Genomic DNA, 12,654 nt, shown 5'->3' on the forward strand with positions numbered 1-12,654 from the left:
TCAAACAATAGCATGATATTCTTTCACTGTAATAGCTAGTGTAAATTGGACAGTGCAGTTAGATTAACAAGAATGTAAGCTTTCTGCAATATGAGATATGTCTATGTCCTGGGAAATGTTCTTGTTACGTACAACCTCATGCTAATCACATTAGCCTACGTTAGCTTAACCATCCCGCGGGGCACCCACCGATCCAGTAGAGGTTAAAAAAACTTCCATATTTCCCATGGATGCACTTGCTTTCTCCTTAAAGTCCAATTGTGATAGGCCTACCATGAACCCATGTTATCCATAGAATAAAAAACGGTATAGGCACACATATTGTACAATATAGACATTTGTTTTATTTATTTGCAAAGTCGAAAATCAGTGGCCATTGGCATACGACAGTTGAAGTGTTAAGGGCTCGATTCAATCCGTACCGCGATGGATCTGCTCTGTAGCCCGATTTACAATTAAAGGCAACATTACCGCGCTCGCAAGACTGCATCCACAGTAACCGCTGCAAATGTCGGCTCAATTGGAAATTACCTTACATGTCAAGCGTGCTACAAGACAGTTCTTCCACGCTACGGCTTGAATCAAGCCCTTAATCTAAGTGCGCTATATACAGTATCTTTGACATATGAATGACTGTTTGAGTAATGTTTGAAAATACATTTATTTATGGAGTGTATCACATTTTTCATAGATGGGGTAGTGCGTGTAACAGTAGCAGTGGTTTTATAATCTCCTCCTAAATCAAAGCACACCTCTATGTTCCCGCTACACTCTTTTTTCCCCTTGATCTTTTTAACCACTAGATTTATTATGAGTACACTAAATAACCAGGTTATACTTTATTTACACAAACATTACATACAGATATCAAGTGACAGTAACAGAAAAGTGATCATCAGATCTTTACATGTAACACAAACCCATTCTCTGACTGTCCACAGACCCAGCAGAGAAGAGGCATTCACAGATCAGGATAAACTGAAAGAGGAAGGATGACAGCTTAGGGTGCAGTTGCACACGTAGTCCCAAGGTGTCATGAATTTGTTTCTGTCAAACCCAGTGTACAGTTTGTGGTTTATCACATTACTTCACTATTGCCCTTGATCATGTCTGAGAAATACAGTACAGCCTCATCTGTAATTGTTTTCCTCTGACAGTGATAGTGATAGTTCGATTTAACAGATGCTGGATTGATCTTGATGCTCAGTAAAGCCGGCTAACATACAGCAGAGGGCATCTTCAACCATTTCCCATACCAACAATACGAAACCATTGACCGTTCGAGGATCACTTGACTTGAACCACTGACAGTGAATGGAACCATACATCACTCCCCATCATCAGTCAGGGACTTAACATGATTCAAATCCCCATCAGGAATCATTCAACAACAACTCATGAGTCTGTAAGACTAATAGACACCTTATCCTCAGGTATGTCCCCTCCACACTCCCCGTTCTGCCCCTCACAGGGGAACAAGAACACCCCCTGACCAGACTCCCTGTGAGACATCCCCCCATGGCTCCCTCCACTCCCCACACCCCCCCTCAGTGTTCCCAGCTTGCAGCTAGCAGGACTCCCAGGCAGCAAGGAGGGCGACCTGGAGGTGGCGGAGGCCCAGCAGGTGTAGAGGGCCTCCCCCTCTGGGCAAGCCAGCAGGTAGCTCGGGCTGGGGCTGGCTGAGGAGGACAGGGTGCGCTGGCTCCCGTTGAGGCAGGCAGGGTTCTTCTGTGAGTGGCCAGACTCAGCCGAGCTCTTTCGTGAGTGGCTGGCGGAATTGAAGTGGGAGGTACGGTAGTTGTAGGCATGCCAGCCTGGGCGTCTCCTATGGTGGCACTGGCATCTAAGGATGGGGAGGTGGGGGAAGGATTAAGTCCAAATTAAAACGCTTTATTGTAAATTTAGGGTAAAAGTGGAGATTTGATTTTGGCTTCTACATGGCTCAGGACAACAGCCACAATGTACAGAACTTTAGACACACAAAAGGCTACTACGAATAATACTTGGCCACTCTCGGAGTAAATTGTAATATGAAAGACCAATCTGAAGATGCAGAGGAATTAAGGAGTACAGTAATATGACAGGTAGTAAAGTAATAGACCAACCTGAGGATGCGTATGAAGGCCAGTTTGAACTCTCGGCTGTAGCAGGGGTAGATTATGGGGTTGAGACAGGAGTTAAAGTAGCCCAGCCAGAAGATCACCTTGAACAGTGTCTCAGGAGGGCGGAAGTCTGGATTGAAAGACCCTGGGGGGGACAGGAACAGATAAAGGTTATACATTTTTATATTCCTTTTAAAATAATATTTTCTAAATATATATATTTTTAACTGTAAAAGCAGGTGAGCTGGTTAATGTTTTTGGCCATTTTCTGGTGTTCTTCTCAAAATATATTTGAGATTCTTCATAGTAGCCAACCTTTGCCTTGATGACAGCTTTGCACAGTCTTGGCATTCTATCAACCATCTTCATGATGTAGTCACCTGAAATGCATTTCGTTTAAGCCAAACATTTGTGTTGTGAAAAGGTAGGGGTGGTATATATATAGCCCTATTTGGTAAAAGACCAAGTCCATATTATGGCAACAACAGCTCAAATAAACAAAGAGAAACGACAGTCTATCATTACTTTAAGACATGGAGGTCAGTCAATCCGGAACATTTCAAGAACTGTGACAGTTTCTTCAAGTGCAGTCGCAAAAACTATCAAGCGCTATGATGAAACTGGCTCTCATGAGGACCGCCACAGTTACCTCTGCTGCAGAGGATAAGTTCATTAGTTACCAGTCTCAGAAAATGCAGCCTAAATAAATGCTTCAAAGAGTTCAAGCAACAGACACATCTCAACATCAACTGTTCAGAGGAGACTGCGTGAATCAGGCCTTCATGGTCGAATTGCTGCAAAGAAACTACTAAATGACACCAATACGAAGAAAAGACTTGCTTGGGTCAAGAAACACGAGAGATGGACATTTGACTGGTGGAAATCTGTTCTATGGTCTGATAAGTCCAAATGTAAGATTTTTGGTTGCAACCGCCGTGTCCTTGTGAGACGCAGAACGGATGATATCAGGCCTTGTGTAGTTCACACCGTGAAGCACAGAGGAGGAGATGTGATGGTGTGGGGGTGCTTTGCTAGTGATACTGTCTGTGATTTATTTAGAATTCAAGGCCCACGTAACCAGCATGGCTACCACAGCATTCTGCAGCGATATGCCATCCCATCTGGTTTGCGCTTAGACACCATTATAATTTGTTTTTCAACAGGACAATGACCCAAAACACCTCCAGGCTATGTAAGGGCTATTTGACCAAGGAGAGTGAAGGAAGGCTGCATCAGATGACCTGCTCTCCACAATCACCTGACCTCAACCCAATTGAGATGGTTTGGGATGAGTTGGACCGCACAGTGAAGGAAAAGCAGCCAAGTGCTCAGCATATGTGGGAACTCTTTCAGGACTGTTGGAAAATAATTCCAGGTGAAGCTGGTTCAGAGAATGCCAAGTCTGTGCAAAGCTGTCAAGGTAAAGGGCTGTTACTTTGAAGAATATAAAATATATTTTGATTTGTTAACACTTTTGTTTACTACATGATTCTATATGTGTTATTTCATAGTTTTGATGTCTTCACTATTACTCTACAATGTAGAAAATAGTAAAAATAAAAACCATTAAATGAGTAGGTGTGTCCAAACGTTTGACTGTTACTGTACATGTATGCAGGGATGAAAAGTGACTGGTAGCAGGGATATAGAGATACTTATGTTAATAAACTAGTAGTAATATATACAGTGCCTTCAGAAGGTATTCATACCCCTTGACTTATTCCACATTTTGTTTTGTTACAGCCTGAATTCTAAATGGCTTAAATGGATTTTGGTGAAGCATCTTTGGCAGCGATTACAACTGTGAGTCTTTCTGGTAAGTCTCTAAGAGCTTTCAAACACCTGGATTGCGCAACATTTGTCTCTTATTCTTTGCAAAATTCTTCAAGCTCAGTCAAATTGGTTGTTGATCATTGCTAGACAATCATTTTCATGTCTTGCCATAGATTTACAAGTAGGACTAAGTCAAAACTGTAACGTGGCCACTCAGGAACATTCACTGTCTTCTTTGTAAGCAGCTCTAGTGTAGATTTGGACTTGTATTTTAGGTTATTGTCCTGCTGAAAAGTGAATTAATCTCCCAGTGTCTGGTGGAAAGCAGACTGTACCAGGTTTTCATCTAGGATTTTAACGATAACAAGCATACCCATAACATGATGCAGTCACCACTATGCTTGAAAATATGTAGAGTGGTTCTCAGCAATGTGTTGTATTGGATTTGACCAAAACATAACACTTTGTATTCAGAACAAAAAGATTAATTGCTTTGCCACATTTTTTGCAGTATTACGTGGCTTGGTGCAAATAGCATGCATGTTTTGGAATATTTGTATTCCTTCTTTTTACTCTTAGGTTAGTATTGTGGAGTAACTACAATGTTGATCCATCCTCAGTTGTCTCCTATAAGAGCTATTAAACTCTGTTTTAAAGTCATCATTGGCCTTATGGTGAAATCCCTGAGCGGTTTCTTTCCTCTCCAGCAATTGAGTTAGGAAGGACGCCTGCATCTTTGTAGTGACTGGGTGTATTGATACAACATCCAAAGTGTAATTAATAACTTCACCATGCTCAAGGGGATATTCAATGTCTACTTTTAATTTTACCCATCTAACGAAAGTACCCCTTCTTTGCGAGGCATTGGAAAACCTCCCTGATCTTTGTGGTTGAATCTGTGTTTTAAATTCACTGCTCAACTGAGGGAGCTTAAAGGTAATTGTATGTGTGGGCTACAGAAATGAGGTAGTCATTCAAAAATCATGTTAAACGCTATTATTGCACATCAGTGGTGGCTCCTCAGAGGAGGACCATAATCCTCAGTGAATTTCTGAAACATTTAAATAGTGAAACATTAGTTATCCTTTTTAGATCAAACTATACTAAGTATATTCACATGAGTTTGGTTCTGACAAACAGAGTAAATAACTCACGGACAACTAGTAAAAGCTCAAACCAAGTTTATTCACCCACTGGGTCAAACAGCTGCAAAAGACAAACACATATTTACACAAGCACATATATTTATACCCTCCTCCTAGGAGGAGTCATCTCCTTGCACATCTAGATAGCTAACACATTTCTGTTGCTAGTCAGGAACTTAATTGGTTCCTCTCACTGGCGTAGTCATGGCCCACCTCCTGTTACAACCTTCATGGGCATGTAAGTATGTGTGTAACAGGACTGTTCCTTCTCACTTCAACTGACCTGACCTCGGGCCAAATTCCTCCCTAATCTACGGCTGTCCTACTTTATCAGTGACTGAAACCAGGCTGTTGCCCTTTGCCTCCCTCCATAGGATCCATGAGATTTAACAATAACATGTTCAACAGAATGTAAACTTCCTGCCTCCCCCCATTGTCTCATTCAGAAACTTTCCATACACCTAGTTCTTATCCACCCTCCATTGACCCCAACATACATGTAAAGTAATCAATAAGTTCTAGTATGGTAACATGAACAAATTTCAAGCTAGAATCCAACACGTCACCAAATAATTGATTAAAACACACTGTTTTGCAATGAAGGTCTACAGTAGCCTCAACAGCACTCTGTAGCGTAGCACCATGGTGTAGCCAGAGGACAGTTCGTTTCCGTCCTCTTCTGGGTACATTGACTTCAATTCAGACTAACATAGTAATTATGACAACTTCCAGAGCATGTACTCCAACCTATCAGAGCTCTTGTGGCATGAACTGACATGTTGTACACCCAATAAAAGGATCAGAGAATGAATCTAGTACTCAAATAATAATCTACAGCTAGCTAGCACTGCAGTGCATAAATGTCATGAGTAGTCGACTCAAAGAGTGAGAAAGACAATCGTTGAACAGTTTTGAACAAATCAATTTCTTGAAAAGAAGAAGCATGCGCGAGAGAGAGCTAGCTATATGTATTTTTTCACTTTTACTTACTTAGCTAGCGAATGCAGCTAGGTAGTTTAGCCTGCTCAAACAGATAGGGATGCTATGTTAGCTAGCTGGCTATGGCTATAAATTCTGGTAGCTATTTTGACTATGATGTTATAATATGATGATAATGATGTAGGCTGTATGTAGCGGTTATGATATGAAGGTTTGGCTTGGAAAGTTTTTTTTGCCTAGTCACAGACAGCTGATGTGTTGTGCACTGAACTCCAGTAGCGAAGGGAAAAGGTGAGGGGAGGAGAGTGTTTAGATGTGAGAATAAATTACAGAATAGCACACTCTGAGTTGTCCTTATGTTAGGCCCTGATCTGGCTTTGCCACATGGCTATGGGCTACATGAGTTAATTTAGCAGACAAGATTTGCTTAGAATTCCGTGGCATTATTTTATATTAATTTATAGTATGAAGAATACAATTGAACATCAGTATAGTATATCAGTATATCTTCTCCAAACGATTTTAGGGAGTGTGCACATGTGGCTATTCTGTGTTGAGTGGTAAACAAAGAAACAGGTCCACCCATATGCTTAATTTACAGTTATTTATGCAACTTTAGCTGGGATACAAACATTGGGCTATATGTTTTGACTTTTATTACATTCTAAGGCTGCATTATGCAACTCTAATGATGATTTGAAAAAAGTTGCATGAAAGGCATGAGCTCGGCTTTGTTTTCTTTGCGCAGGCTGCACACACTTCATCAGTCTCTCATTCACAATTTGATAAGCATTTGATAATGCCTCAAATTTCTCGGCGGCATCCCCTTTGTGTGGCCGTAATGCACCCTAAAAAAAATCCATTCCTTTGGCGGGCGGTGGCCGTTGTGCCCTTGGGCTGAATATAATAATTATAATTCCCTTCTCCCGAAGCACGTCTCACTCACATGGCTCTCTCAGATAGCTCAATTCTTAGTAGCCAATGCCTGTCATGTAAATCGGGTCTTTCTCACAGGCTACAAGTGAAGACCGACACATCGGGGACGCAACTGCGCACGTCCTTATCCAATTCCGAGGTGCATATTGAAGATATTGGAAGAACTTTTCATCAGCCAACAAGATGAGTAGGCCTAACGAACAGCAAAAGCACTAGCCTATGTCATTCTACTATCCCCCATAGTGCAAAGGTTTACCTATTCAATAAATAAATATTCCAAATGTAGTCTGGGGCCATTGTGGGATGCGATAGATCCCAAATTAATACAACCACTAGCATCAAAAAAAATGTAAGCAATGAGGTTGATGTAACAGATCAGAACATTTAGCTTAACATGTTGATAAACTATTAGGCTATTTCTTCACATTAGAAGTTCAGCAATGCGCACACGACTATAAGCGTGAATGTTCCAAAATGGGAAAACCTCATTCTCAAAAGTGACCGCAAATGCAATTATGCATGTAATGCTTTTAATATAAATGTGCATTATTATGGTGAAAATGATCTTCCCCTAACTTAAAACTTGTGCGCTGCGTATGTATGCCAGTTAGGCGCTACACCCATTGTAAAGCAGATTAATATGCTTACTTTTAAGAAGCTATTTGGCAACTTTAGTTGTGATGCTAACCTTATCAAACATATAGGCCTATGGGCTAGGCTACATGAGGTGTGTGACTATGATTTGAAAAAGTCACAAAAAAAGGCATGCACTGTTTCTTGCCTTACTGCACACAAGATGGGCATCATTCCCAAGTGATAGGCTAATATTGTCATCCATCAGATTATTCTTGATTTCATCTCGTCTTTACATATATTATTTAGTATATGTGTGAAATGTGTTTTGATTTAGAATGGACCATTATCATGCACTTGTCTCAAACCAGTGGCAGGGAGAAAAAAAACACGTAATCTACTGTATGCACTTAAATAGCGAATGGAAGATGTTTTTCCCTTGGTTCATTTTCATGCCATCCAGGTTGGATATACTCCTGTTGTAAAGAGAAGCAATGTGCTTAATATTAGGAAAGTTGAGAAATAAATATAGTAGGCCTAGCCTATAGAAAGCTGATGTTATCCTCCTCTTTTTAATAGAGGTCATCAAAACAGTTCTCACGCAATTGCATTGCCTATAGATTGTTGCGCTTCATGAGCTCATGGGCTCTCATGAAGTATTCGATTCGATTTCAGAATACATTTGCAATGATGTCAGAGTGATTATAGGTACAATAGAGTGCTGAGTACCAGGCACTTACAGGTTTGGTAGGCTACTAATGACCATCAGCAGCATCAGAGCTTGGACGAGCCTAGTTACCAAGTGGAATTTGACTGCGGTCAGCTGTAACAATAAAATGTGGGAAAAGTCAAGTGGTGTGAATACTTTCTGAAGGCACTGTACATGTAAACAGGAGTAATAATGAGCGGCAGCAGGATAATGAGATAGCTACTAATGACAATCAATGAACAGCAGCATAGTGGTAGTAATACATCTAATCAATAATCATTTTAGTAGCAGGTGTGAGGGGGAGCAGTATTTGTTAGCCATTAAACAGTCTTATGGCCAGGGGAAAGAAGCTGTTTAGGAGTTTTGGTCTGAGCCTTGATGCACCAGTACCATCTGCTGGACAGGAGCATGGAGAACAGTCTGAAGTCTTTGGCAATGTTTCGGGCCTTTCTCTGATGCCGTCTGGCATGTACATGGGAGCTTACTCCCAGTGATCCGCTGGGCCATCTGCACCACCCTCTGTAGGGCCTTCCGGTCGAAGGCGGTGCAGTTGCCATACCATACATACAACCAGTCAGGATGCTGTCGATGGCGCAGCTGTAAAATTTCCTAAGGATCTGAGAGGCAATTCCAAATTGTTTCAGCCTCCTGAGACAGAAGAAGCACTACCATGCCTTTATGACTGTGCCGGTGTGAGAGGACAATGATAAGTCCTCAGTGACGTGGACACAGAGGAACATGAAGCTGTCTTAACTCTTAAACCATCCCTCAAATCCTTTCAAATAATGTCAATAAAGCAAGGTAGGCATATATAACATGTCAAATAAGCACTAGGCCTAAAGTATAGGCAACAAACGTGAGCTAGTAGAGTTGAGAGTTGGAAATTAGCTGGTCACTTTGCTCAAAACGTTATATTTGTGGGCCAGCTAAAACCATGATTTAGTCAAACAGTAGCATCCTGATCCAGTATGAAAGTGTTTGCCCTGCCCCTGTTTGTCCCTGTGTGCTCTGAGTAGCCTAGATGGAGAGAAGGGGAGGTAAAGAAAAATGCATACTTATTGCACAAATTCACTCACACAACAACAAAAACAGTAGCCTGTTTTGGTTTCGAGTTTCCCTTTGCACAGTTATTAGCCCCAAGTGAATTAGCCTATTGATATTTGTGCACAACGGGTCAGAGTTAGGCAGGTACAGAACAGGAGGCAGAATGGTCAGAACCGGGGAAACAGAACATGAGAAAGCAGGGAGAGGGGAAACACACTGGTAAGACCTGACAAGACAAACTGGCAACAGGCAAACAGAACACAGGTGTAAATACACTGGGGATAATGAGAAAGATAGATGACACCTGGAGAGAGGTGGAGACAAGCACAAAGACAGGTGAAACAGATCAGGGTGTGACACAATGGCCTAATTGTCAACCCAAAATGTACTGGTTTAGATGTTGCACATCAAAATATCTTTATCATGCATTCCTGCTTGGAAATGTTAGATGAAACAACTTATTTCTTGAATCATACCATACCAATAGCACTGTGAATGACTTTACACTTACAAAACAAGGTGCTATCTAGAACCTAAAAGGGTTCTTTGTCTGTCCCCATAAAATAACCCTTTTTGGTTCCAGGTAAATCCCTTTTTGGTTCCAGTTAGAACCTTTTTGGATTCCATTTAGAAACCTTTCCACAGAGGGTTATTTAATGGATGACATGGGTTCATGTTAGGCCAATCATAACATTGCATTTTTTTAAAGAAATGAGTGCCATGATCTCATGGGAAATAGGCCTATGGGAGTTTTTTAAATGCTCTGGAATTGAGAATATTAGTATATCTAAAGGCCAAAAAACTGCACAGATGAACACCTTATTGATTTGCAGGAGAGTAGAATTGTATTGAATGAAATTATTTGTTTCCAATTACTTACCGCCGTAAGGTTGGGGTACGGCTTGATTTTTATTTATCCTGACAATGACCCCACACTAGTCCCAGGTATGTGACTAGCAGCCCTGGCTGGTGGACATCGTCCTAGCCACTTGGAACAGACACAACAGCACTACGAGGGCGTGGGATGACCCAACATTCCGGTGAAAGACAGATGCGTTCCGGACGAGATGCAACTCTTCAAAAATAGTAATTGGTATGTGCCCTAGACTACATAACCTAATAAACGTCTTAGCCTTGCTCCTGGACCCAGTCATGCCTACCAGGGGTAGCTCTCTCTACCCAAAGACTGCTTTCCACTTGAGATAGCAAATCTGCAAAGTCTCAAGTTGATGTCAGGACCAGTACACTAAACCTAGAAGATTCCAGCACTGGTGGGAAGGAAACAGATAGAAATAGAATGGGAGAGGGATTAAGGGATAGGAGAGAGAGAGGGTTTGGAAGAAGAAGAAGTGCGAAAGAGAGACCACATGCATTTCCTTACTAAATAGCATGGATTCTCATCAAACACTTTTTTATGTAAGCTAATGAGTGCAGCTGGTCTGTGTTATGTTGTGTCACACTCCCCACTGAGCACTGGCGTGCTACAGACGACTATATTGCTCCACTAATACAGGACTAGTAAAGGCCCAGTGCACAGTGCACAGGCTGCGTAAGAGCTATTTGACCAAGAAGAAGAGTGATGGAGTGCTGCATCAGATGACCTGGCCTCCACAATTACCCGACCTCAACTCAATTGAGATGATTTGGGATGAGTTGGACCGCAGAGTTTAGGAAAAGCAGCCAACAAGTGCTCAGCATACGTGGGAACTCCTTCAAGACTGTTGAAAAAGCAATCCAGGTGAAGCTGGTTGAGAGAATGCCAAGAGTTTGCAAAGCTGTCATCAAGGAAAAGAGTGGCTATGTCAAAGAATCTAAAATATATTTTGATATATATATTTTGATGTTTAAAAAAAAAAATGGTTACTACGTGATTCCAAGTCTTATGTCATAATTTTGATGTCTTCACTATTATTGGACAATGTAGAAAATAGTACAAATAAAGAAAAACCCTTGAATGAATAGGTGTGTCCAAACTTTTGACTGTTACTGTACATATTTGACACGTTTACCTTGTGCATCTTCATTTATACAGTAATTATTGAACATGGTTTTTATCTCACAACCTCTTGGTTTATGGAACATTTAAGGATCGGACAATTTTCGCCTAAAATTATATACCCAAATCTAGCTGCCTCTAGCTCAGGACCTGAAGCAAGGATACGCATATTCTTGATACTATTTGAAAGAAAGTGCAAGTATTTGAAGTGCAAGAGAATGGACATAATGTATTATTCCAGCCCAAAACGAAATTTAGATTTTGGCCACTAGATAGCAGCAGTGCAGGTGCAAAGTTTTTGACTGATCCAATGAACCATTGCATTTCTGTTTAAAATTTTGTATCAAGAATGCCCAAATGTGTCTAATTGGTTTATTAATAACTTCAAGTTCAAAACTGTGCACTCTCCTCAAACAATAGCACGGTATTATTTCACTGTAATAGCTACTGTAGGTACCCTCTAGGATCTGGACTCTGAGAAAGTGCACAGTGGTAGAACCTAATTCATATTTTACCCCAGACTGGACCCTGTCAAGGGGATCCAGTCGAACTCTTACCCCAGATCCGACTTTGGGCCCAGACATAATGTCTGTTTCCATAGTACTGTACGCTCCCAGTCCCAGATACATGGCATCCACTAGACAATTAGCTCTGAGTGGTATTAATCTGCCTGTCTGGGAGCAGGGCTCCTGGGAGCAGGAGAGAGATGAGGAGAGAGATATTAAATCCCAACCTATTCTGCATCTCAAGCAGTCCTACTCTGCATCAATTCTAGGTTACGTAATCCCATTTAGGGTTGATGTCTAGGGGTGAAAATAGCATGTGAAATATATACCAACCACTAAGCACTGGGCCATTAATTTACTGTACAGGAGGCCAAGACACATTCAGAGAACATTATCCCTCTCTCTCTTTCTCACTCTCAATCTCAGTCTGTCACCTGCGACTCAAGCCTCACTGTAAACACTGCAGCCATGTCTTCCTTGCCACACAGAGAGAATTGCTGGTGGCTGGTCTATCTCTTCCTCGCTTTCTCTCCAGCCCTCTCTCTCTGTGCCACCCTGGCCTGAGCTAAAGATGTTGTGCCAAATGAAAAGAGCAGTGTACTGGGACTGAGAGGGGGACCAGTGTGTACTGGGAAGCTTTGCTTCCTGCACAGAGTCTCAGAGGGGCCGTAAAGCTGGCATTTGCCCGGGCCAACACAGCTGTGTGCCTGTCTCCCTCTCCCTCAGGACTGGGCCCTACACACAGATAGAGGCCCCTGGGGGCCATGACCATGGGTCAGTGCCTGGACCTATACACACAGCCACTGTGTAAACCCAACACACACACACACACACAGACATTATACAAACAAGCATGCATGCATGTATGTATGCGAGCGCACACACGCACACACACACACACACACACACACACACACACACACACACACAC

General features: G+C 41.8%; 1 protein-coding gene across 1 annotated transcript in view; it reads right to left on the bottom strand.

Annotated features, from left to right (window-relative positions):
- Positions 1 to 642: 642 nt before the first annotated feature.
- The window catches only part of LOC129857884 (alpha-1A adrenergic receptor-like), a 35,171-nt gene continuing 23,159 nt past the window's right edge, over positions 643 to 12,654 (bottom strand). The window contains exons 2-3 of the mRNA XM_055926559.1: positions 2,106 to 2,247; positions 643 to 1,843 (exon numbers count right to left, since the gene is read on the bottom strand). Of these exons, the coding sequence (XP_055782534.1) occupies positions 1,396 to 1,843; positions 2,106 to 2,247 (590 nt within the window). The 3' untranslated portion in view covers positions 643 to 1,395. The remainder of the gene's footprint in view (positions 1,844 to 2,105; positions 2,248 to 12,654) is intronic.

This window comes from Salvelinus fontinalis, chromosome 6, assembly GCF_029448725.1.
Source record: "Salvelinus fontinalis isolate EN_2023a chromosome 6, ASM2944872v1, whole genome shotgun sequence".
In the NCBI taxonomy this organism is placed as follows: Eukaryota; Metazoa; Chordata; class Actinopteri; order Salmoniformes; family Salmonidae; genus Salvelinus; species Salvelinus fontinalis.